Here is a 27,326-nt window from a genome sequence, read left to right on the forward strand (position 1 = left end):
GCACGGAAAAATTGTGGCTTGCCAATATTCACTGCATTACTCCAGTTCAAAAGTCTGCTAAACAGAATTAGCAACAAGTTATTGATTAAATGTTTAATTGGGGCTTTTTGGTCCTTTAAAAGAGCCTATCCAATTAATCAAGTGAGATTGAGAGAAAAGTGAAATTATGACTAACTTTTCTCAGGATGAATCCACTTGTCAATAGTTTCAGAGAACTAGGGTGTTTTTTTGTTATAGAGGGTGTGGTAAGCTGAATTTCAGAAAAATCTTTAGCTATTTTGTCTAGATAATCCCTTTACAGAGTATCTAGATAATTATTTGATAGTGCAGTGATAAAGACACTGCTGAGACACTGCACTGGATAGGCAGAGATTAATTAGTCCCAGGTTGCCTTTTGGAGGAGACTGCCTTATTCTTGGGGGTCTAATTCTAAAAGCATATGTCACGAAAATTGAAGTAAGAACTGGAAGCTGCTAATCAGCAACTTTGGTGACTGGCTAAATTATTTTAGTGTAGTACTGCATACTTCTTCTGCAGAATATTCTTCCACAGTACCTTGCTGTTCAAAATTCATTTTTATTGCAAAAATGACTGGTTCATGCAGGTGTTGTTTTAAGGTGAGTTTCTGTAATAACTATGAAAGGCTTGTGTATTGGAATACTGAACAAGGCTTACACAGGACAAGTTATCAGTACTAGAACACAGTGTTGTCATGTAATTAACTATCAGTAGTTAGGTTTCCAGGTTAGGTCTCTGCAGGCACAAACTGCAGCATTAACTTTACTGAATACTCTTCATTTCAGGCTCTCTGTGGCTTTGTGAAAATGTCAAGGTGGTGGTTCATATTCAGGTTGTGTTCTCAAGACTATACTTAGGAATTAGTTTTGTTGTTAAAAGATTCTGGAGAAGATAGACATGAGTTTTGCAGCAACTTGCTAAGGCCTCAAGAATTTGTATGTTAATGCTAAGGAAGTTCTGTAGTTTCTTACATGTGCTTTAACATCTGTCCATCCATGGTGGGGAGAATAGGGTTTAGATGTATTAAATGGGAAGGTACATGATATCTGGTATATCCTTCTGACTCTAAGATTTGGAACTCAGATATCAGGAGGTGGATTGAGTGCTAGGTACAAGTTAAACTTCGTTAGGTCCACATGTCATGCTAAAGAAGATAGGGAGAAGGCAGCAAGCCAGGAGGATTCCAAACCCCTCAGTATGTGCTACATGAAAGAAAGAATGTGCATACAAGAAAGAATGGAAGTTGCAGCAGTGCTTGACTGGTTCTGTCATGGTCCTTGGCCAAGCTTCAGGCTAACGGCATTTGCAGTCCCAGTTAATTGCTCCTTGTGGTCCAGCTTTCGGGTCTGCCACTAGCCTATGGCATGATCCCTAAGCATCCCTGCCTGAGCCAAGGAACTGAAGCTACAGAATTGTCTGGCTGCATTTGCAGAAAAGGTGACATCTCTCTCTTATGGAATTGCTTTCAAATGCAGCTACCCACTTCTACCTTATCTGAACAGTTACTGCATTTCAGCCATCCACTTTAAAGCTGCCTTTTTTTTCCCTTTGTTCTTTTTACAAAGCTTAGTATAATGCCTTGAAAATATTACTCAGTTTATGTGGTGCACTGAGCCAACCTAAAATAAAGGACTTCTGTTTGATCAGAAATCAGTGCTTTTGTTGTACAGATAAAGGAATGGGTAGCTTATCTTTTGCTCTGATGCTACAAATTCAACAATCCAATCTCTCCCTTGCTTTGTTTTAACTTATTGTAACAGTTTAGTTGACTAAAACATCCCATCTACTTCATGTGTTCAGCAACACTTTGTGTGTAAGAGAAACACTTTATTTTTGGTGGATTTTGCCTGCATCAGCAAGAGAAGAGAGATCAGATTATATTTATTACCTGCATAACTCTGTCTGCTGCCTGAGTCACAATCACTTGCTTCAAGAAGCCGCCACCAATTCTGAGATCTTCTGTGTCCCCTGGGATGCTGAGGAAGTGTAAGGAAGATGGAATGAGACTGAGATGCAATTTGCTCGTGAAGTGATGGGACAGGGATTGTAGTTTTAGTGTTGAGAAGGTGCACTTGGAAAACAGGGAAGAAGTGGACAATGGACTGACTTTCTTGCTCCCTGAAGGCCCAGCATGCATTTGAGAGCTGCAGCTGCTGCTAATTGTCCTGGTAGCACTCACCAAGCAAAGTTACAAAATCCTAAACTAGTTACACATGAGCTTTTGTCCACTTTGCCAGCAAGATCATCAAATCTTCATGCCCAACTGGCAAAGTAAGTTCCATTTGCATGATAAAACACCGTCCATGGATAATGTCATACCTGACCTCTTAACAAATTCTTGAACTTGCACTCCCCAGCAGTGTGTATTTTAAAAAGCTATTTTGGCTACGTGTCAGCATAACACTGCTGCTACTTAATTTAACAAGAGTTAATTTAAGCTGATGCCATATTGCTGAATGTGTTAGAAACACATACATGTTGGGCAAAGTGTATGGTGGCATTGCACATCAAATTTGCTGTTCTGTTCTTTCCTGTTTAAAGCAAGTGTTTGACTTTTGATAACCTTCTTTCTGTTACCATGTTTTTGGTGGTTTTCTTTTTTTTGCAATATCTCTCTTTTCCTGTGCCTAAACAGTTCCATGTGTGGTCTGGATGCTTGGTTGAAAGCTTTTGATATCAATACTGTATTCTTGCTGTCTTCACTGAGTAATAAGAGCCAAAATAAGTGTGTGATTGGCCATAGACATTGGTCTTCCTGTGTCTGCGTGTTCTGTATCTATGTTTTATAAAATATCTAGTTCTACTTGAAGATTTCTTATTATTTCTATAGCTCTTGTCTACAGCATGCTAAAATTATGGATGTCTTTTAATTGTATCTCAAGGCCTTTGACTCTCGTTTTTGGAGAATTTTGCACTTTGTGTTGGTTCAATCATATTGTAGGTAGGTGTTACTGAAAGTTATAGAAGAAGGTAGCAGATTTGGTGAGGGAATTTACTGTGACTGGAACACGTACGCTCTGTTTATTATTTATATTGATTGGTGTTTTGAGAGCAGGATGCCAAAGTATTTGGGGGGAAGATAAAAGTCATCTCCTGCAGTTCTGGCTGCCCTCTCTCAGTATAACCATAGCTGAGAACCAGGTGCTGCAGCACTGCACGATGCCAGCTGCCTCCCTCTGTGGTGTGCCAGTCTCATGCCAGCTAAAAGGAGATCGGAAGTCAGGAGCTGTGTCCTTACGTGACACTGGGAGTCAAACAGGGAATGGGAACAAAATCCAGGTTGCTGACAACACATTAATGTTTTAGGCATCTTTTTTTCTATCGTGGGTTTCAACAGCATAATTGTAGGAGCTTTTAAAATGCCTAAAATAAAGGGTGGTATTTGTCCCTCCTTAGTAAACTTGATTAGTGCCCTTGCCTTGTCAGAAAGAATATAACTCAAACCTCAAAGTCCAGGAAATGATAAGGTAAGGGCCAGCACAGGTATTAATATAATCTTAATTCTGCCCAAGGAACTGATTATACCTATTGGAACAGCTCAGTAACATGAGTGTTTATAAAAAGCAAAGGAAAGCACAGCTGTTAGGTCACAGCAAGCACTGCCTTTGGAGAAGCAAGTGTACCTTTATAAGGATGGGATTTGTTAGGTTGCCTTGCTAATGACAAGGTTTTCTTCTCGCACACTGCCAGTGATGTGATGAGATGTGGCATGATAGTTGGTAGTTTGTGGGTACAATGAGATGTCACAGAATGAAGGAATCCTCAGATCAAAGGGGGAGGATTTATAACATTTAGTGCAGCTGAGAACATTTTAAAATGTACAGGAGGAACATTTGCTGTAGCTCATTTGCTTTAGATGACTAACACAAAATTGGATGAGGCCCATGGTGGCTGTGCTTTCTTCCTAGGGGGGTTATAGTGCTTGTAACATGGAATAAAATGTTCTAAAAGAAGGTTTCAGCTGCACTTTGGTGCTTATGTTACCTTAACCTCTTTTATCCAAAATAAGTTGTGAGAATTTTGCTAACCATCACATTTCTGAAGGATGTGCTTGTAAGGCCTTCAGTCACTTTGACATTAATTACATTGAATAAATATTTTTTCAGTACTGTCATGCAACAGGTTTTCTTTACTAGGGCAACGAAGACACGTGTCTAGGAGTCTAGCGATATGACCTTCCCCTGCAATACAGGAGACACAGATTTTAATTCCTTTGACCTGGAAGACAAGAACAGATATACTGAGTCAATTCAGGGTTAATTTTGTTTTCATCTACTGTTCTGTCTCAAGCAGGGCCAATAATAGGTGAATAAGGTATAAACAGCTCAGGAATAGCACTTTGGTCTTTCCAGCTTTTTGATGTCTGCCTCTTTATGTTTAGTAATGCTTGATGTGCTTTTCTTACATAAATTCTTTTAATGGGAGATCAGATCTGTCATGTCTCAGAAGGTAGATTCAATTCCTCTCATACAGTAAAAAGGGAAATATTTATGTGAGGCTGCAGCTGGTGATGTTCAGAGGCTGATCCCAGGCTGGCTTGGCAACTGCATACACCTCTTCAGACATGAGCTCAGGTCTCCACTGCTTCCTTGGGCACGGGGACTGGAAGTGAGTGGATCATGGCCGGGCTTCGTGAATGAAGATTTGGGAAGGACTCTACCCACATTTGCTACAAGCGCGCTGGTGGCTAAAGAGGCCAATGCGAGATAGACAAGTCCGGATGCAAAAGGCACAGCAGAAAGACTCCTTGGATGGTATCGGCAAGACACGGTTCTTTCTGCATTGTCTTTTCTCCTCGAGAGTGATCCTGTGTGCGTTCTCAAAAGAAGCAGCAGCGTTATGGATAATGTGTCTCCAGGCCTGCCGACTGGAGGCCAGAGTAGACCAGTGATGAAGATCAATATGGCCAAGGCTGAGATGTTGTTTCGGGGAGTCCTTGTATCTCCTCTTCAGGGCTCCTCTCTTGCGGCAGCCAGTGGCAAGTTCACCATAAAGCCTCTTAGGGAGGCGGTGGTCCTTCAGCCTGGAGACGGTGTCCTGCCCAACGCAGCTGTGTTCTCAGCAACATGGCCTCCATACTTGTGACTGCTGCTTGTGCTAGAACAGATGTATTGGTCACATAATCTGACCAGTGGATGTTTAGGATTGTACAGCGTTGATGGAAGCATTCTAGGAGATGCAGGTGGTGGCAGTAAAAAGTGAGTAGTATACTAAGTATACTAACAGAGAGTGTGATGGGTGGTTTCTGTAAGAAATGGTGCGATTTCAGGAGAGGATTCATAGTTGAAGAGTCTGAAAAACCAGAGATGCCTTTCTTAAGCCTGAAGGCAGTCCAAGACTACAGTTACACCTTACACTGACCACCGCTTATCTCAGTATTTTCTCTGGAGCATGTTCAAAGGAACATCGGAGGGAGAAGTGAATCCCAACGAGATCCTAGAAGCTGTTGCCTTGCAGTCTCTCTGTGGATTAAGCTGTCAGTCATTTATTTTCCTCGCATTGTGTTTGGTTCCATTTTCTTAGAGGGAAGTAAAGACTCTGCAGGGCAACAGAACCTTTCCCACATACTAAATGTTTTCAACTCTTTTCTTGTTGGTGCTGATGGATTGGCTGTGCTTCTAATGTAAAATTTGACTTTCCATGCCAACTTCAGAGGACGTTGACCTGACTCCCCAGATGAGTCCTTACACTGCCCTCAGGATGTTGACAGAATTGCCTGTCCTTAAGGCCTGAACCCAGGTGTCTGGAACAGTCTCAGATTCAACATATAAGCGCAACATTGCCTCACTGACCTGCAGTGGCTGTCCCATGAGTCTGCCTACAGGTTGTCTAGCATCAGATGCCCAGCTGCTTATGACCAGCTGCTTCTTTTTTAATGCCTCGATCACTCGGCACAGCTAGAATTAAACTCTTAATAATGTTTTCACTATTGTTTTCCCAGTGGGACACTGGGTGTCAGCAAATTAAAGAGTAACCTGAGCCAGTAAAGCAGTTTTGGAATACTTGCAGAATTTTCTTTTTGGAGAGGAGAGACCCGAGCTGTCTGGGATTTGCTGGGTTAGCTGGGAAGCACTTGATAATGTTAGCTAAAAGCCTTTCCCCCCAACCCCCCCCCCCCGCAATACTCTACTCTCTTCCTTTTGTCACACAACCTTCCTCTGCTATCTCTACAAAAAGGCTTTCATGCAATCTGGCTGGTCAGCTGTTGCCTTTGTGCATTGTGCTGCATCTGGGATAAAGCGTAAGCTCTGCAGTCCTGATGCTGTACAGTATGGCATGAATGCTGATGGTGCTCTGGTTAAGAAAAAAGCAACCAAGCAAACTTACAATTAACAATAACTAAGCAGATTTGAGAACAGCGAGTTCCTAGAAGTAGCTGCATTTATAAAGGTTTTCCTTTTCTTTACCCTTTCAAAGCTATTCCTGTTGGTATTTTCACTATGGAAACCTGCATTGTTAGGAAACAGACTTGTGTGTAGATCTCAGTATTACAAGATTTGTCTTCAGAAAGCCAGTTAGTGCTTGAAGTAGAAGCTAATCGACTTCACAAGTGTGATTTCAGTCCTTTGTCTTACAAACATCAGCAAGCAATCACACTGCAGAACATCACCTTGAGAGAGAGCAAGTACTAGTCTGTTTCTGTACATCTTTTCTGTATGTTTCTATTTCTAGAGGTTTTTTCCACTAATCTAACATGTGTCAGTGTGACCACTATGTGAAGACAGAACAATCTGCTGCAGCAGAGCTCCTCCAGGGTTATAGCTTAATCAGCCCTAGGGTGAGTTCTTACGTAAAGGAGGTGAGAAGCTGTAGAAAAGAAGCAAAGATGTGAAATCTTTGAAAGGAAGAATGTGACTTACTTTGTAGAGGGGAGCAATTTAATTACACATTGCAAGCATAATTAGAAACCAATTCTGTAATAAATTGTGACCCATAAGTTGAGCATCCATCCCAATTTCCCTTGGTGTAGTGAGCAGTTAGAAATCAAACTCACACTGATCCTCAAAAATATGGAACAAAAAGGTCCCACCTGTGCTGTAATCAAGCACCAGGTTGCAGACAGAACCGCCCCCCAGTGCACATCAGTACTAAGACCACAATTCATCCTCTTGAGAAATGTTTTGTACATTAGTTTGATTAGTTTTTACCCAATACCCTGTTGTTTTAGGGATGAATTAGCAAGGAGTTTTGGCACTGTGTATAAATGTCTGCAGTTCTGTTTTCAACACTTTTTAGAACTGACTACAGGTATCGGTGTGGGCACTAAGCACCTTTACTTGTAGTAGCCTATGTATCTAATTCTGAGAAGGGCCAAATGCTGCAGTTAAGGCACTGTGTGATGTAAAGATGAAGATACTCCAGCTCTGGCTGTAATCGGCAGGCTGTCAAATTGTATCAGCCTTTGGAAGCAGAGGAGAGGAGAAAATAGAAAGTTAAGTGCTGTCGAGCTGCAAATGAATGTCAATGCATGGATTGACCTCTGTGTATTTGTTCTTCATTGGCAGGTTGATGACGCCTGGAAGTGAAATTCGGTTTGTCCACAAGCACATGGGTCTGGTGCCAGGCTGGGGAGGAGCTGCCCGGCTGGTGCGGATCGTGGGCAGTGGGGCAGCCCTGCAGCTGCTGAGCGGGACTGCCCGGGTGGACCCCGAGAAAGCTTTGCGCCTGGGATTCTCAGAGCAGACCCTGTCGTCTTCAGATGAAACCAGGGCCTTAGAAGAAGCCCGAGCCTGGCTGAGTCAGTACACAGAGGGTCCAGTCAGTGTGATACGGGCTATGAAAAAGGTGGTGACAGCAGGAAGAGAGCTCCCACTGGAAGATGCCCTAAGGACAGAAAAGGACATTTTTGGAACTGTATGGGGTGGGCCTGCCAATTTGCAGGCATTGGTTAGAAGACCAAAACATAAATGATGGTCAATGTATAAGAAATGTTCTTGACCTTTTTGCAGACAAAGCTTTCACTAAAGCAGGCATTGAACTTGAATCATTTAAGGATTTGCCCATTTAAAACTGGCATTAAGATTCCTGCCATTCACTTCAGACAGTCATATTTGGTGTGCAACCACAGAGAAATCCCTGGCAGGTTCTTTACTGTCCTAATCACCCACTGAATGGAGATCAGTGAAATTAGTATGTAAAGGTAAATATTGTGCTGAGAATAGAACTATAATTCTTTTGGAATGAAGCTGAAGATTATTTTCTTTGGAGCTAATTTTTTCTAACTGGTATGGAAATTAATTTCTTGAAAGTTATAATGTTTATTTATTTGCGGAACAGGTGCATCTAAAGTTGCAAAATATGAGTTCCCCAACATGAGACCAGTGTCTTTAAGCAGCTTGGAAAGGATAATAACCAGTGAGAGGATAGGTTTTATGTTTTCATCTCTACTCAGTTCTTCGCTATCCAAGGATACTTCAATTTTAATGGTGTTTTTACAGAAGAAGCTTTAACTTACTGAGACCTTCTAGCCCTCATTCACTGACACTGATTCAGGTTTTTAAATGCATTTAGGAGTATTCTCACTGCTCAAGGAATCAACTACCTACACATGCATCTGCACATGCCCATATCCTGGACCTGCGCAAAGCTGCTGACCTGGTTCTTTACATAGAATCTAGTTGAAATCTTGGAAGGACATGATGAATCATACTCCCAAATGGGATGTCCTTAACTGACCGGGTGTCAGAGTACTTCAGCATCCTGGTAAGACTTGTGTGTGGATATGTCTTTATCTTTCTTTAGAGCATTTTTTCTGGTAGGGCATATTTGGGCTGATCAGAAGATTTGGAACTGGGTTTCCACTTCATGCTGGTGACTATTCAAGTAATTAGATAACTCATTGGGGAAGGTTTTATCTTTAGAAAATAGAAACTGACAGAGTCCCTGCTTTGGCAGATGATTCTTAAAATTAAACATCTATGAGAGCAAAACCATACAGACATATCTATGACTGAGAGTTTCATGTACTGTTGGTTAGGATACTCTTGTCTCTAAATCCAGCAGAGACTGAGGTCTGAGCCCAGGACCCAAGTACTCCGTGGGAGCATGTTAACAAGGAAAGTTTGGGCTGTGTGCTTGGCCTGACCAGGCATAACTAGCTCCAGATGATGGAACAAGCTCCCCTAGGAAAGGCAATTTCGTAGATGGAAATCCATGTTACAATTTCCACAGTGTGGCAGGATTCCTGAGTTTTAGACAGTGAGGTAACTACATGTTTGAGGATTTGGGGACAAATCAATGATGGGAATTTGGCTTGGATTGCCTGTTAAGATTCTGCAGGTTTTGAGCAGATGCTGTGCCACGGTCTGCGTGGTAAGGGGGATGGGACCGAGCACTGCAAAAAGGGTTCTTGGCACAGTTGGAGGGTGGTGCAGCAATGCCAGTTTATTCAGGGGAGACAAGGGTTTAAATAAACTAGGTTTGAGGGGCAGATTCCAAACCGGGGAGGCGCAAGAGATTGACAGCTCAGGGAGAAATGTGATAGGGGGACAGGGGAAAGGTGGGTGGGAATCCCGGGTCTCTGAGGGAACTGGCCAATGGTAGCTCTCCCTGCACTGTGGTAACTACAGCCAATCAGTGGCAGAGGAGCGGGAAAGCAGGGAGGACAAAGAGACAACTTTTGGAGGGAAAGTCTGAGGGAGAAATGGGGACAATATGGAGGTATAACAGAATTCATAAAATTTAACAATGAACTGGGGTGCATAAGAATTCATAAGTACACAACAATAAACTGGGGAAAAACTGTCAGTCCGGTGGGTGAATTGTCCAGTAAGTAAAAAGTCCATTTAGATTCCATTTATGCTTCTCCAGGCAACATATCTCTCCCATTCTGTCTTTTCATCCATCACAATGCTGTGATCTGCTAGGGATGTTTCACTATATGGTTTTCACAGCAAGGAGCCCGAAGCAATGAAGAGAAATGTTGAAGAAAGGGATGTATTTTGAGTTGGCACCTCAGGGAAGATAAGGAACTTGCCTCCACCCTGTAGATCCTGCATCTTTGCCTTAATATCTGAAGCACTGATGGAGAGTAATTTCAAATGTCTCTTCCCCAAAAATAAAGTTCAATTTTTACTTTCAGGTTAGAGAAGAGACAGGAATGAGAACATGGGGAGATAGTGTTCTGGTTTGTGCCTCTTTCTCCCCCTGCCCTTTTTTATTCAATAGCTCAGTTGTTAGTCCCCTGTGTAGCTGGATTCTTTCCTGTTCCCTAGAGGACTTCAAACCCATTACTTCACAGCTATGAATGTTTTAATATAGTCCGGCTGCACTTGACTGTTTAGTAATGAAACTGTTCTGCTTTTCATGGAGTTCCTCAAGACTCATGAGAGATTCCAGACTGCCAGCATCACTGAACCTTCAAAGCATGCTCCAGCCCATACTCATCCAGCTTTTTGTAGCAATAGCACATCACGTTGATGTGAATTAAAATAAATGTGCTTTAAAGGGCAACCGGTTATGTCTTTGCTAGTAGCAAGAACAGATTTGCAAATACTAATACCCTAATGACATTTTTTAAATGGGTGTGAAAATTGCTTAGAACCTGAGCAAGACTCTTGATTTTTTCTTTAGTGTATTAGGCTCATAAAGGTATTGTGTACTGGGTGATGCAAATTTGAAAAGGTGGAAATTGTAGCAAAAAAGCAGAATTTGGTTTCCTTCACATTTTGAACCAGATCTGTGCTGCCAGTAAGCGAAACTCCGTATGTACTCAGTATTGGGGATCTCTTTCCATTTTGATTTGAGACAATGAGCTTATTTCTCATTTCAGCAAATGCATTTCCCCAGCCACCCTCTCTGACTTGTATCAAAGGTAAACATTTGCTTCTAAGAAAACAGGACAAATATTTAGCTAGTACAGAGCAAGACACACTCAGACAGAAACTCATTTTGTTAATATCATAAATATACCAAACATAGGTACGGGACATTCTGAAGATCATTACAGGTCTTGATCAAGGATTTTGTGAGTACTCTAATACCATATTCTCTGGTCTATTTTCTATTTGAAAAGGTATTTTAGAGCCCTTCACATGAAAACCAGCCCAAGTAAATTACCATGAGTGCTAGGATGAGAGCTCCAGACTGAGATGAAATGGAATCCTGTTTTCCCCCTTTGAAAGCTAAATGCTTTATTTCACAGAATACTTGCTTATCATCTTAAAGTGACAAATACCTGTAACCAGCAGCTGATAAGCATTTGTATTTTCTTTATTAAAAGACTACAAGCTTCCTCTCAGATTTTTTCCCCTTCTGAAACTGCTTAAAATCAAACAAGCTCTAAATGCACAAAATAAATTAGAAACATCAAAATTGATAGTCCCAGTCTCCTAATTAAATAGCATGCTAGCTTTTGTACTTCCTAGGGACTAGTTTGCCAGTTCCCTCCTCAGCAAACTAAGCTTCCTGTTACATTGTGAAATGCCCATCTTGTTCTTTCCCCTGTGTAGTGGATCACACTGAGGGCTTAATGGGGGTGTGGATTCTGCACCAAGCATTTAAGGGTTGGGTACTGGAGATCACCTTTAGCAATATAAATACTTCTATCTTATTTGCTGCTGATAGAAATATACTAAGCAAATGGTCAATCTAGATAAGCAAGGTGTTCTTGCAGAATGCTTGGTTCAATATCTGATTTTTTTTTTTAACCATGACATAGGATTCCTGTATCTGTAGTTATCTGTTCTCCTGGAAATGAAGATTTGCTGTAGATTACATAGTATTTAAATTTCCTTTTTCCTTCTGCTCCACTGTGCATTTCTCTGGCTGTGCTGTACAAGTTGAAAATCACTTAATGCATGGGATTACAGAAAACCACAAAATGCAATGTGGCTGTGGCTTTGCAAAAATAGACAGAGAACATGTCTCCTACTGAAGGTAATGGTTTAAATATAAGATGGGAATTACCAGTTACTACTTTTTCCTAGCTTGATCTGGGGAGTGCATTTACCACTCTGATGATTGGCTATTAATCTCTCACTAGCCATACTTTAATTTTAGTACTTCACAGTTGCAGTTAGCCAGCAGGAGCCAAAAGCAGCATCATGGGTGGGGGGCTAAACAGAGGTCTGCCTCTTTGCTTTGGTCAAAAAACCCAAGGATAATCACTGATGAAATTATTTGTAGACTGTTTGGGCTGAAAATCCTGAAATTAAGTATATAGTGAGTCAAGTACTTGTATTTAGCTTCTTGCTTTCTTCAACACATATCCCTCACATACAGTAAAATGTGTGCACATAGCAGAAGTGTTCTTACTGAAGGCCTTTGCGGCACAAAGTCAGATTTTGATTAGAACTACTGTGTGCTAACTCAAAACAGAGAAATAAAACAGCTAGCAACTAACAAATAGAGAAAAAAAGACTCCATCCTGTTTCCTTCTGAAGCCCATGTTACTGGCTTATTTTCTTATGGAACTGGAAGATGATAGTAAAAATCTGTGATCAAGAGCATCTACTTCTAGCTGAGAAAGAAGGAAATCTTCCTTATTTCATCCTAGTCTCCCCTGCACTTTCCTGGCCCACTGATCTCACCTGTAGGCAGAGGAAACAAACTAGAGGGCTGGCACAACTTTGTCCAAGATTAGACACGTCAGCCAACATTATGGGAAGGAGAACATTTTAGAAGTTTAAGTCTAGCATCTTTAAAAATCATCCCTTTTAATTCCACTCAAATGGTTGTTTGTCTAAAGCAACTTTTGTTTTAAGATCTGTAGTAGCTACCTACCAGCTACTGACCCTTTCAGTTCAGGGACACATACACTAAGAATTGGAGTTTAATTAGCTTGATTATAAAGGCTGAATCCAGAATCAACTAATGCTGTTTCACAATTTGGAAAAAATGTAAAACTGCCACAGACAGAAAAGACAAGCTGTGCTTTTCAAGATCTGGCTTTTAACATTCTGTGATACACAGAAGTCCATTTGTAGAAATGCAGCTCCTAGATTGCTAGTACATGCACAAACTACCCCTTCTGTGCTGCCACTAGTTTTGCTATGAACAGATAAACAGCAATACAGTCCTTAATATCCATGTCCTTTGTTACAGGGTCAACTTTGATAACTTATGCTCTTTCATTTCAATATTTCTGCTGTTAAGGTTGTGTGTGATACTTCTGCCCACCATGAACAATGAAGTGAGTAAATCAGCTCTTCAGATGAGAAATGAGTGTTGTCTGTGTGAGCAATAAGCCTGCCAACTCATGATTTTTCAGTAGAAAAGACGATACTCCTACAGCATTGTGTTTGAGAAAAAGCCAGTCAGGGATGCAAGAACTTCAGGATGCCACTCAGAGCCAGTCCTCTCTTCTGGCAAAAACAGGAAGTTGTTTTATGATAATTTTCTTTCAAATTCCTCCAGTGAAGTTCAGTTAAACTGGAAACATATCAGAGATTGTTACTGATAAAATGTAGTTTTATTAAATTATAAATTCTGTAACAAAAACAAGACAGATCAAGAAAGACCTCAAAAACAAAACTACAAGGACTAGATGGCGAAGCCAGAGAAAAAGCCATGGAGAGCATGTAGAATTTGCAACACAAGTTAACAGCATTTTTACATTTCCATTGAAAGAAGGTAAATGATTGCTCTTGTCTAGCAAAAACACATTTTAACTCCAAACTCACATCTATTTTCTCACATTAAATTAAGCATCCTGCTTCACACCCAACACCTTGCCTGATTCCACATTGCTTTAGTGTTCTTTTCATACATCAATCCATGCAGAAAGTAGTAAGACACTTAATGCAACAGTCAGGTAATGAAGACAATTCAAGTTGTACAGTAGATATACATTGGCTAAAGAGGGATAGAGTATCTCCAGGGGAAAATGCTACAAAATAAACACAAGACATTCTCAAGAAAACTGGGCATTGCTAAGTAGCTTTCAAACCATTAACAGGACAACCCAGTTTCCTACAGTTAAGAATCTTCCAGCTGAGACATGTTAAGAGACTTAAGTTAAAACAGGCCAAATCTGTTTCTCCCCTTCACCCCACCCTCCCACCAAACACACTGCTAGGTTTGAGTGCGATGCCAATGTGGACAGAAAATTTACAGAAAATTACAAGCGAGTTTTTTTTCGCATGGCTCTAGATTTAAACTTCAGTGACTGTGCACTGTCCATCTGGCCTTCTAGATCTTACGCTTGTGTTTACCACCCCACCCCCTGCCACTGGTCTATCTGCTCCTGGCTGGCTTGCACTGGCATTCAAATGTCTCTGCTGGACAGAGGATGGGCGTTCCTGAATGTGGGCAGACGCATCTTCGCTATCGCTGCTGGCATCCGATTCGGTCTCCTCAACAGAGGTGTCAGGGACTGGCACCCTACCAGAAGATGATGATTCGTGGTCTTCTTCTCCCTCTCCCCTATGACTCCTTTCAGCCATACTGTCTCCATTTATTTGCAAGTGGGCAAAAGAGTTCTCTAGAGAATTGCTTGTATCAGGTGATGGTGTTGAAGGACTCAACAGCTGACCATCCAGTGATGGCAGGGGCCTCACAGAAATGGGTGCTAGAGGCTGCACAGCCGCAGCCCCCGGAGTCAGTGTGCTGTCTGCACCATCAGCAGAGCTCTCTCTTGCCAGGTTGACAGTGTTAGTGTCACAGTCCAGCCTCAGCCCAGCCACTCCCTTCTTTGGTATATCTATTATGTCCCGTTTTATTTTTCTGCGACGTCCATGCTCATTTCTCCTATACTGTACCATATTTTCAAGATCTGCTACATATAAAAAACCAGCAATGAGCATTTCAGTGCTCTTTTTACCCTTGGCAAAGGCATCTTCCAGCTCTCTGCTGGTACGTTCATCATACTGCCACCAACCATTTCTACCTTCATAGTACCAAGCATATTCTCCATTGCCTCTGCTCGCTGCTTTGAGTTCTTCAGGTGACAATAAGGTTGGCTTGTCAAGAAAATCCTCAGGAATCTCCTGCCGGCAGAGTGCACATCGTTTCCCAAGCCAAGAAGCTCCCTTCACACACAGATAGCAGAAAACATGTTTACAAGGCAGACTTACAGGATGGACACATGTTTGCAGACAGATAGCACATTCGGGGACTGGCAGGGAAGGTGCTGCATTAGTACACGACTCATTTGTCTTCCTGTTTGTGGGAAGCATGTTGATTGAATGATCTATTTCACCACAGCCAGCCATCCTGCAGAGGATCAAAGAGATTTAAATCAGTTTATTGTGTCAACTTAAACTGGCACCTTGCATCACATTTTACCTCAATATCCACAGAATGAGACACTTACCTTAATTTAAGGTAAGTTACCATTTATGAAGCTCAACTCAAAAAAATATTGATAGGTTTACATTCAGTTTCCTGAAGTGACAAACTAAATCAAGTACTGGGAGAATTTCTTTTGCTGATCACCAATCTTTTATCTGTTTAATTTTCGCCATGTTAACATACCAAGTTAGAAAACAAATCTTGGAATTTCCTCTATTCACTTGCTGAAGCAGTGTTGACTAATAAACCTTCAGCCAACCAGTTAGTTTGGTGCCTCCTCAGGAAATTTAAATAAACTCTGATTCTTTCCTCAAGAGGTGACCTAGCTGCAAACATTGAACTTAAAACAATCTCTCTTTAGACTACTGGTGATCACTCATTTGATTAAGGGATTGCCTGAACAGTACCTCAGACTAGGTATACCCAGTAGAAAATATGCCTGGCAGCAGCACCCAGCTGAAGTATTTCCCCACTCTGTTTCTTAGTTCCCATGCACCATGGTATGCTATCCCTCAAACTGGGCTCAGAACCACCACAGGGCTGCAGAAAGAACCAGACTGGAAAACGGAGGCGGTCTTTTCAAAAATACCTTGGATTCCTTCTTCCTAAACATCAAGAGAACTCCCCGATATATCTGAGTGCCTCCTGAAAGGAATCACTGCAGACCAGCAGAAGCAGCAGTATATTCCAGCAGACACACAGCTGTGACTTGACTGGCTTGGGAAGTCACTGCCTTTACTTTCTCTGGCCATATCTTATTTCTGTCATTAAATATGATTTTGTAACTGTAAGAGAATGGGTAATGCAAAACTGTGTCACTTTGGCATTGTGTAGGATTTAAGTAGTTGAAAAATTCTAGCCTAAATATGCAAATGTCTTCTCAATTACATTTTTGCCATGGCAATCTTTCACAGTCTGTTTCATGGTAATTTTCCTTTTACTTATTAACAGTCAAAACCAAACACCAGATATCAAATGACGGAGAAGAATGGGCTTTGCGGAACAGGGCCTAAAAAGGTGCCTTTTTTCATTTCAATTCCTAAGGAACTTTGAGACTGATATTCAACAAAACAGCCCTTCAGTGAAAGTAGTCTTTGTTGTACAGGCAGCTAGGAATAGGTAATGCAAAACTACCACAGGCACGTGGGTCAAAAGAGACCTTTAGAGGTCATGTAGTCCAGTCTCCTGCCCCACATGGCACCAGCACCACTACTATATTAGATCAGCCGTGGCTTTGTCTAGCTGAGTTTTTTTGAAAAGGGCAAGGATGGAGATACCACAGCCTCCCTGGACAGTCTGTTCTAATGTTACACACATTTCTAGCACAATGTGTTACCTCAAGAGAAAATGCTTAGCTGTAAAAGCCTCCACTGCTTTAAAAATCTTATAAATACATGCTAAAATTTAAAAAAAAAAAAAGCTTCAGTATCTGTATTTATCTTTACAATAATGTATTATATGCTGTTTACTCAAAAATATATTTCTGTATGCTGTTTGTTCCCTTCTATCACTACAATTTCCTCTTGAAAGATCAATGCCTCTTTAATCCCTTTTTATCAAATAATTCTTTTAAAAGCTCTACAGCTCAAATACTTTTTCCCGAAGTAGCACATAATTGTATCCACCAATGTTTCAGTTTTGTATCTGAATTTCTTTCTCTGAGATTAATGACAAATCTGCATAGTAGTTCTTAAATCAGCAAGCCAGATGCAGACACAGCATTACCTACCAGCTGGTAACTATGTTTTCACTCCACAGTACACACCTCTATGTGAGATCCATGCTAACAATGTTGTGAACAAGTCGCTTTTTGGAAGCCTCACACTTTTGAGGTTATATTTTTATAATAAACAGATTTTTACAGCAAAACTAGGGGTTTATAATGAGAAACTTACTAGAAAAGGGGGAGAAGAAAATCTACTGAGATTTCAGAATACCCATGAACACAACCCAACCAGTATTTCTCAACAGAAGAGCTGACAGAAATCCATCTATTGATTAATTTGCACTAACCATGGCTGAGGTAAAGGATCTGTATTTTCAAGTGCCCCCATAATGAGATACTACTGTGCAAAAAGGCACAGCAGCAGAGATTTTTACTTCCATGCTACAGTTTTACAAAAGGCTGCTTCTCCCTGAATATCCTTTATAAGCTTATCCTTTCCAGATGCAAAGAAAAGATTAGAACAATCTGTAGGTAAGTAACTTCTATAAAAGTCACATATCATAATTAAGATTTTGGAGGTGATTTAAATGCAATGCAGGGTTAAAAAGGCCATGCACTTCGACAAACAAAATTCTGATGGTGTGAGCTAAACTAAAGGTAATCTAAAAGAAGAGTTAAAAGTTTTCACCTATTCACTGAAAGCAAAAAATTATAACTCTTGAACTGTGCTCAATCAGTCACCCATTAATTTTAGGGATCTGTGATTCCTTATTAGATCAAGACAATAATGCAGGATATGAAAATGAATAAATGCCTTATCTTGAAATTCATACATTATTTTTAATGACTCTAAGGAAAATGTTAAGTACAAAATTAATAGAGCTGGAAGAGCAAACCCTTATCTCTAAAAAAATGCTACCCAGGAACATAAAACTCTTAAAAGATAAGCACAACTGCAGTTGCATGTGCTCAGAATGCAGGACAATTACGCACTTGAAGATTCCTATCAACTAAACTGATACTGTCTCACTTCTTGTTTTTAAAGGAAGATCCTAATTAATCCTTTTTTGTTTACCTTTTTAAGTATTTAATCTAGATCACAGAGTTTGTTTATAAGCCAGTATGAGAATGTATATGTACATAGATTTTTACTGAAGAAGTAATCCTTCAGAACAGAGGAAAAAACCATCTAGGACTGCTATTCTGCTACATTATGCCTGTGGAAGCACTTTCATTGCAACTACAGGGTATTAAAACCTAAACAAAACTGACTACACAATATTTTTCCTGAAATTAAGGGCAGTATTCTATAACAAAGTTCAATCAAAATATCAGTTCATATCAGAACTGTTATCAAACAGGAAAGCTTTGTTTTTTGGAGGACTGGGTTCCCTTAAGACATTCCTGGCAACACAGAAAATCACATTATTGATCAGTGAGGCTAAAAATTAATTAAACACAAGGAAAAATTCTAAAAATAATTGTATTTGAAGGATCCTCAATTCAGGTATAAATAAGGGAACAATAAGCACCTGAGCTCTGCATTTTAACATAATACAGCCTAAAAAGCAACTGAGAAGGAATCAGTCCACAATCTTGCCAGATCCAACCCACCTCTTTATTATTCTTTTGTGAGTTTTTATTTTTAGTACTAAAACATACATTTATTTTCAAAGCTATGGGGCCTTCATCAATACACAAAGTATGGAAGAGGTGATGTATAACAACTACATGAAAATACCCCAGGCCTTCTTGGACTCTAATGGAAGGAAAGGTAAGTTCACACAAACCCACCTCAAAACTGAGTATGTTTTCATTTCATTCCAGGCAAATTCTAACTGCAACTAAACAGTCCATCAAGGAGCTGACATGTATAAGTCCATTAACAAAACAACAGCTTACTTTTTCTGAATAATTTCTACTGAAGCATGCCACAAGACTAAAATGTCCTCTCTTCAGACGTCTCCAGGTCCTCCTTCCCAAGGATGGCTCATTCCTGACTTGTCCTGCCCAGTGGTACACTACAGTGTTTCAGCTTCTCTGCAAACTAATGGAAAGCAAATAATACCACCATTACAATGTTGTCCAGAGGTATAAGCAAGCAAAATACAATGCCATGGTTCTGTTACAGAAAAGAAATTACTATGCCTTTATTTACTTGATGCAGGCTATTTTCAATAAGAATATCATCAGAATTCTGTTTTATTTTTTGCAATAATCAATTTTGGCCCACAGTTTTTGTTTTGATGTCTGGGTTAAGCAAATTATCTTTTTTTTAAAGTATTATAAAAGGAAATTATTTTTGATTATAGTAAGTTAATTGCTTATTTCCATGCAGTGACCATGTACACAAAAGGAGAAACAAGACCAAAGTTAGGAGTATGTTATGTTTATGCAAATTAAACCTCTGATAAATGACCCCTTATATTCAGGCAATTTAAAACGTCACAATGGCTTCCTAAAGCTGTTTATAAAACTATCGATATATAATTCTAAAGGACAGCCTAGACTTGTGTGTTGTCTCTTAACAGGGACTACTATCAGATGCTTAAGGAAAAAACAGCACATGCAAACAGCTGATTTCCCCTGGGTCCTCTCCATATTTCAAGGCTCAGAGCCTTGCATCCTTGTCCTCTTTTACAGAGATCACACACATTCATTTAATGAATGAACATCAGAACCATTCAGCACTTTTTCCTTTATAAATCTACATATGTATGTCCTCAGACCAGCCTATGAACAAACTCTATGACCTAGATTTGATACTTAACAGGGCAAACAAACAACAACAAAAATTAATTAGAACCTTCCTTTATTTCTTTAAAACGTGCTGAAGGGCTCTGAGGTTCATCAGTGGAAAGGCATGCAGTCTCTGAAAAAGAGGACAAGGATGCAACTCAGTCTCCACACCTCTCAGGTGATATACCCCTCTTCAGGGTAGCAGATAAAGTCAGTCACATACATTTGGCGTACGTCACCAACCAGAGCCAAGTCGTTTCACAAATATATAATAATCACTGGAAACCAGTAGGGAAGGGAGACCATCAAGATTTCACTCCTGCATTCTCACACCCTAAACGGGAAGGTCTCGATCTAAAAGTACCATTTTCAGGGAATCCTCTGTAAAAAGACTGATGAGTCACAGAGTTGCATCCTCCTTCTGGACTGTAGCTTTCTGGATGATTCTTAAATTTTGAACTACAATTTCCAGTTGCTGCAAAACATTACATACAGGAATGATCTGAAGCAGACTTAAGAATGTCACCTCTTCAATTTCAATTTGTTCAAGTAAAGAATCATTTCAGCACAAACACAGTGCAGATCAGATATGTAAGAGTTGAGTAAAGTCAAGAAGTGGTAAGTCCCTGAAAGAACATGGACCATTATAGTTTTCTACGCTATAGTCCTTCAGCAAATGATTGAACATTTATCATTAACAACATAAGAGTGAAGCGGTCAGATGCCTTCAGTGTAAGAAACATTATTCAAATATGTTATTTACTTTATAGCTGAGCTCCATGTAATGTTCTGTCCAGATATTTTTAGAAAGAGCTCCTAAGGAAAAATGCAAAAATTAACAAGCCTATCCACACCTTTTCTCCCCTCATCGTTCTAGCAGCTTTCCTTTCTTCACACGTCAATCTGAAATCAAGAGCTGCAATGGCGTTAAAATGATGGCTCTACTAATCCGCTGAGACAAGATACTATGTTTTCTACGATCAAAGACACAGTTGCAACAAGCTCCATGCTGTGGGTGTGGTGTTCAGACCTTCATTTTGGAAGCGGTCTTTCTGTTACTTCGGTAGGTATCACCTGAAGCCTTTTATCTCCTACCTCTCACAATCCATTACTAGAGGTAGCACATCATAAAACCAAATGTTATGTGGAGATGGCAGAAAAAGGTTGGGTCAGTTCTGGGAGATTTCTCAGGAAATAAAAATGCATGCAAGGTACGTAATTATCCCTAGAAGAATCCAATTAAAGCAGAATTACAGGATTGTGGTAGAGCAACTTTCCAATTGCTGCACAGCTCTTGAAAAGAACTAGTTCACACACTGACATCAGGTAACCTCTATGTTTCATGACATGGTTATTTAATAAGCCAGTCTTGAAAATTCTACTAAACAGACTGACAAACACCTGTGGTTACACACGTGCCCCTTCCTGCATGATGACTTCCCCTTTGAAGTCAAGTGGGTAAGAGCTGTGCTCTATTCTTAGCGACTAATTTTCTCTTTTTTCCTGTTAACAATCTCTGCAGCAACCTGCAAGTATCCCTTCCTAAAACCCTGCATCCTATCACCTGTTCCAGAATATCACCTACTTTGAAACTTTAAAGATGCAACAGATGAAGGACAAGGATCAGGAGCAAGAATTCAGACTGGACAACATCCCTTCCCAAACTGAAGCTCAGCCAGCATGTAATTGCTCTCTTTGTCCCCTTGAATGCAATTTTAAGATCTTGAAGTGCTGGACTTCCCACCAGACCTATCTCCCAAAATGACTTCAGGTTCTCCTTAAGAACAATGTCAAGTTTTTACTAGGCCAAGATGGAATGAAACCATTTCTCATGAGTTCAGTCAACTGCGCCTATCAAATTAACATGCCCAGTAAGTCATCAGGCCCAGTACAATTTTTCAACTTTTTGATTTAAAACAGCAAAAATTTAAAAAAAGAACAACAAAACCAGAAACATACATTTTTAACAAGCTGGCTCCTAAATGTTGATGATGAGTTACCTACAGTCTTAAACCTCCTCTGTAAGTAAAATCTTAGCGTTTTAAAAACAAACAAGCACAAGCAATTGGTAAATTCAGCTAACATCAGCTTTTAACCAAACCAAACAAAAACTATTATTTGAGTCCTACTTCAAATGACAGCTAATCACACAAATTCAGCAACTCCATAGAGATTACTCTAAAACATCTATCACAAATTCACCATTTCCTCACTTCAAAACTCCACAGCTACAGTATTACTTTGCAGGAGTAAATTCTCTTCTGTAATAAAATACTTGGATTTTTTTTCCATCAAGCTCCCTAATTTGTAACTCAATTATGGGAGGGTAGGAGGGGGGAAAAGATCCCTAGAATTCTGCCCTTCCCCCCAGGTCACCGGGAGCCGAACAGTGGGGGAAGAAAGAAGGTGGCTGGTTTATTTAACAGGAAAAACTGCTCTCCTATCTGAAGGTCTGCTACTGTCAATATAGTATCAGCTGAAGGTACTGAGTCTTATCAGGTACTTTTAAATCTGTCCCTGGCACTGGACAACACAACAGATAAATAACCTGTTTCCCCTTCTTGCCTACTTTTCTGTATCCATTTCTTAAACTTAGAGTATCTTCAGGAATTGTTGACTGTGATAAGGCTTCAAGTTGCCTTATTCCTTATTACACATTAATAACCCCCCAACATTTATTTGTACATTTGGAACTGAATCACAAAGGAATAGTCAAGTGCAGAAGAGTCAATCGTTTTAGTATTAAAATGCTACATATGTATTGAAAATGAGGTTGTTCTCCTATGCTACAATCAGAGCACTAATATTGAATTTTGAGCATACTTAATATTTTTATCTATTTAACAAAGAAAAATGTTTGTTTCTCAAATAAAATTAGTGTGCAAAAAGTGAAGCAGAGACTGGTTCATCCTAAGTTATCAATGCTTCAGAAACTGAAGTAAGTACATTTCTTCCTATACATAGACTTGATTAACATGCATAGAAGACAGGCGAAAAAAATCAATTTCAACATAAAGACTTTACCAGGAGACGACTATTCAATAGGCTATAAAAATACTGCAGTTCCAGCTCTCTAAAGAAATGACAATTCAATTACATCTAAATTGATGCAATATATTTTGAAGGAAACAAGAACAGAACTTTTTCTTTCACTTAGTACAGATTTTGCATTATAGCAATTTAAACAACCGGCACTCTGATACACTTGTAAAGAAACCACAGTTTTAACCACACAAAACCATAAAGAAAGTTCTTGCAAAAACAATCAATATTTAAGATTTACTCAAGATGACCAAATGAAGATTAAGATTTCACTGTGCCTTCAATACCATTACAAACTGTAATTTTTAGTAGTGTGTTTTTAGAGATGCTTCAGAATCTATTTTTGAGTAGTCCACTGTCCAGAGGCAGCAGTTAACAAAGCAAGGCAGGATTTTTAGTACTACAAACCTGACAAAACCAAAACGTTTTAAAGCTCTTCTCCCTACTCCTCCTTGAAATTTTTTAATACGTACTTGCATACCACACACCAGTAACAAAACCTACAGTATTTCTCAGTCATAACACAGAAAAGTTGTACTAAAATTAACCCCCCCACAGTTTTAGTTGGTTTTAACTATTTCACCATTCCGATTGTCTTGTTCCTACGAAAACCTCCCATCTACTTCATATTTTGCAACGATTTTTCAGCAGCCGCAACACGTATCACGCCAAAAGCGGGACCCATTTTTCACGTCCCATTTTAACATTCCGAAGGGATGCAAATCCAAACACTTGAGCAGTGACCGTCAAGCACAAAGAAACAAAAGCACTTCCATTAAGAGCAGTTAGTTACTTGTCTCTGGGTACTCCGCGCTGCGCTCCCGCGACTGTCCGTGTGTCCCTGCGGCTCCGCTCAGCCGCCGCCGGCAGGGATCGAAGCCGGCCGGACACAGCGGTGGCACCCGGAGGAACGGAGCTACACTAAAGCGCTGCACATCGCTCTGGGAATTAAGAGCCGCGCCGGCTCGGCCAGGGGATTCCGCCACGCGTGACGCCGCCACGACTAATGCTCGTGACCTATTTTGCTGCCCAACACAACGAAACCCCCAAGTCACAGAATCAATCAGGTTGGAAAACACCTCCGAGACTATCGCGCCCAGCCCAAGTCAGGGCGCGCAGCTCGCCCCGCAACGGCGCCGGGGCGCCGCCTCCCACAGGGACACGGCTCCGCGGGAGGGACCCAGCTAGGCAGGAAGGACCGGGAAGGTTCTGCCTGCGGTCCCGGCTCTCCCTCCCGGCCCCTCCGGGGGGATTCAGGGAAGGTGTATGGGGAAGGGCTCCTGAGAAAAGCTCCGCCGCCGCCGCAGCTCCGACAGCCGGCACGTGACCCCGCGGGCGGGGCGGCGGTGGGTGACACCCCCCAGCCTCCCCACCGCCAAAACAATACCGGGCAGGGCTCTGCCCGCCGAGCGGTCATCCCTAGCCCCGCTCAGCGCAGCTCCGCTGGCCTTTTGTTCGGGGCACCCACCCGCGCGGGGAGGCCGCGCCGCCCGTTCCGGCTCGGCCGCTCCCCGCCGGCGGCGGCGGGGGGGGGGGCGCAGAGAGGCAGCGCCGGCCCGGCCCCGGGCGGCGGTGCAGGGGGCGCTGTCGGAGCGGCCGTTGGTGGCCGCAGCCGCCGCCTCCCTCCGCCCGCTCCACCGAGCGCGGGGACTCACCCGCCGGGCCGCCGGCCGGCCCGCGCCGCTCGGCTGCGCTGGGCTGCGCTGGGCTGCGCTGGGCTGCGCTGGGCTGCGCTCGGCTCCGCCGCCACCTGCCGCTCCCTCCGGCCCCTGCCGGGACAGCGGGACGCGCCAACGTCACGCGCGGGACGGCGCAGCCGAACGCGCCACTGTGACGCGCGGGGGCGGGGCTGCGAGCGTGAAGCGTCACGCGCGCAACCCCGCTCCGCCCCGCCGCCGTCATGGCGGCCTGGCTCGGCGCAGGCCTGCGGTGTAGAACTTCTCCTCTTTTGGGGGCTGGCTCTGGCTGACGCCAGCTGCCCTCCAAAGCCGCTCTGTCACTGCCCTCCTCAACTGGGATGGGGAGAGGGAACACAGTGAAAGGCTCCTGGGTCGAGATCAGGACAGGGACAGATCAGTCACGAGTTGCGTCACGGCAAAACAGACTCGACGTGGGGAAATTAATTTACGACTGTCAAATTAGAGCAGGATGATGACAAATAAACCCGAATCTTCGAACACCATCCTTCCTCCCCTTCTTCCCAGGAAGATTTCTAGTTTTGCTCTCTTGATTTTCAGGGTGCAGGTGTTCAGGAACAGCCTGCTCCAGTGTGGGTTTCTCACAGGGTCACAAGTCCTTCCAGCAAATGTACTCCAACATGGGCTTCTCTCTCCATGGGTTCAGGTCCTCCCAGGAGCCTGCTCCAGTGTGGGCTTTCTAGAGGGTCACAGCCCCCTTCGGGCACCCACCTGCTCTGCCGTGGGTTCCTCCAGGGTCTGCAGGTGGATCTCTGCTCCCCCATGGACCATCTTGGGCTGCAGGGGCACAGCTGCCTCACCATGGTCTGCACCAGGAGCTGCACAGGAACCTCTGCTCTGGCAGCTGGAGCTTCTCCTCACACTCCTCCTTCACTGACCTTGGTGTCTGCAGAGTTGTTGCTCTCACTTACTTTCAGTCCTCTCTCCACTGAAGTTGTCATTGTGCAGACTTTTTTTGCTTTCTTAAAGGTATCCCAGAGATGCTACCACCATCAGACTGGCTCAGTCTCAGCCAGCAATGGATCTGTCTTGCAGCCGTCTGGCATTGGCTCCATCAGACACAGGGAAAGCTTCTGGCAGCTTCTCACAGAAGCCACCCCTGTAGCCTCCTGGCTACACAAACCAAATACACCCTCCAGGGATGAAAGGTCTGGAAGTGGTGGGAGCCTCAGTGTGTGTATTCTCTGGAGCTCTCTGTCCAGAAAGTAGACAGGCATGCTTCCTAGGTGTTCATCATTCAAGTGGCTGGTGGCAGCACTGGGGGAGATGAACTAGCACAGCTCGGCCACGCTTCGTTAATGTGAAGACAGATTGCAGTTGAGCCTGTTCCCACTGATCAGGCCAGAGGGTGGATACATCAGGAAGCATGAAGAGTTGCTGCCCTTTCCAGGGGCACATTCTGCTCCTCATTTGCCTGGAAATTTTGACGACTTGACAGTCAGGTGAAGTTACTGCTCCAGCTTATCCAGGCCAGTGACTTGTGCTGCTGTGCGTTGCCGGGCCATGTTTGGGTGGCTGTAGAGGTTTGGCTGCTTTGGTGGCCTCCCACAGTGAGGATGACCCAGATGTAACTGCAGGGGGTCAAACTGTCCCAAAGCTGAGCTGTTCCCTTAGATGGAGTGCAGGAAGGAGGCTTATGCTGCCTCCTGTTGTCAGGAATATTTGAGAAGTCTGCTGTATTAACTTTTGTATAAACCAGAATTGAAACAGTAATCACAGTAATCCATACATGATTTAGGCTGGAATGATATTCATTTAAATGAGGGAGGAGGGGCTTTGTATCCAGGTACTCCTTGCACAGAAATGGAAAACTTAATGTTTCAACATGACTACATGTGTAAGCTGTCTAGGAAAGGGCTTCTTAGACCTAAAGTTACTGTTGGCTGCACTTTTGGATTTTTAACATCCAGAAATCACAAGCATCAGAGAACATAAAAGATGAAAATTCTAAGAATACTAAATTCTAAATGTAATCAGGAATACTAAAAGAAATGCATTTGGTTAAATCACTTTCTATTTTCTAATAGTCTAGAAAAGCCTCCCCATTAAAACCTCTGGTTTTAATGAATGTGACATGTTTGCATCCAAGGACAAACATTTACATGGTAACCTATGCTGCTATTTAAAGAGATCTGTGTGAGGCTGAGTCAAAGACTAGAGGTTAGAGAGAAGGAAAGGTCCCTTACTGGCAGTGTGTGCTCAGCAACAATAGCCTTAATCCTTTACTGAAATTTACAGGAATCCTTGATCCTGTGGAAGCTATTGAGGCCAAATTCCTATCAGTTTCTGTTAGAATCTGACCTAAAAAAGGAAAGCAGGCTTGTGCTCTTAAGGGATCTAAAGAGTTCAACCAAAGCTACTCTCACTACATGCAGTTTTTTAAGAGAACCAGCACCTTCAAACACTGTACTTAGTATAAAAGAACTCTGTGGCTGTATTTGGGTAGGTTTGTGACTTCCACTGCAACTGTAGATTGACTGAGAAAATGTGCTAGTGATGAAAGATTTTATTTTACACTCCATGAGTTATGGAGCAAGCATGGCAGTTAAAGTAATATCCGATAGTGCCAAAGCTAGTAACCAAAGAATTAAATGCATTGTACCTTACTAGGCTAAAGAAAGAAGGAGCATGGAAGGTGTCTAGTTGAATAGATTGGAATCAGGGCATCAGAAATGATCTGCTTAAGTTCTGTTAAGATTATAGCTCTAAAATGTTACCTACGCTATTATCAATCCTTAGTAACATTTCTTATTTCAGTCAGAATGGGTATTATTTAAATATCCTTTTTAGTGTTTCTTTGTACCTGTCTGTTATAATTGAAGCCACCTCAATTATATCTTTTATACCCCTGCTTACTTCACAGTTCTGTTGTCTCCTATGTTTCTCCTTGTTTATTTTTATTGTTGTCTACAATGTCATCACTGTGGAACTTA

General features: G+C 41.9%; 2 protein-coding genes across 11 annotated transcripts in view; one reads left to right on the forward strand and one right to left on the reverse strand.

Moving 5' to 3' along the window:
• The window catches only part of ECHDC1 (ethylmalonyl-CoA decarboxylase 1), a 48,310-nt gene extending 36,547 nt beyond the window's left edge, over window positions 1-11,763 (forward strand). For 6 of the 7 annotated variants that reach the window (XM_032681725.1, XM_032681726.1, XM_032681728.1 and 3 more), the window contains one exon: window positions 7,524-8,188. In XM_032681725.1, the coding sequence (XP_032537616.1) occupies window positions 7,524-7,929 (406 nt within the window). In that variant the 3' untranslated portion in view covers window positions 7,930-8,188. Of the gene's footprint in view, window positions 1-7,523; window positions 8,722-10,099 lie in introns of those variants that run through there. The other variant, XM_032681724.1, reaches the window with a different exon arrangement.
• Window positions 11,764-13,403: 1,640 nt separating this feature from the next.
• RNF146 (ring finger protein 146) lies at window positions 13,404-24,466 on the reverse strand. 4 transcript variants are annotated; one of them, XM_032681720.1, is made up of 3 exons: window positions 24,352-24,466; window positions 18,818-18,962; window positions 13,404-15,171 (listed from the first exon to the last, which is right to left on the reverse strand). In XM_032681720.1, the coding sequence occupies exon 3, from the start codon at window positions 15,168-15,170 to the stop codon at window positions 14,112-14,114; it is 1,059 nt and encodes a 352-aa protein (XP_032537611.1). In that variant the 5' UTR covers window position 15,171; window positions 18,818-18,962; window positions 24,352-24,466; the 3' UTR covers window positions 13,404-14,111. The 4 variants fall into 4 exon arrangements, with proteins under 4 accessions (XP_032537611.1, XP_032537613.1, XP_032537612.1 ...); XM_032681722.1 differs by lacking the exon at window positions 24,352-24,466 and adding an exon at window positions 24,165-24,183; XM_032681721.1 differs by lacking the exon at window positions 24,352-24,466 and adding an exon at window positions 23,490-23,941.
• Between the last annotated feature and the right edge of the window lie 2,860 nt (window positions 24,467-27,326).

The sequence above is a fragment of the Chiroxiphia lanceolata genome, chromosome 3 (assembly GCF_009829145.1).
Source record: "Chiroxiphia lanceolata isolate bChiLan1 chromosome 3, bChiLan1.pri, whole genome shotgun sequence".
Lineage (NCBI taxonomy): Eukaryota > Metazoa > Chordata > Aves > Passeriformes > Pipridae > Chiroxiphia > Chiroxiphia lanceolata.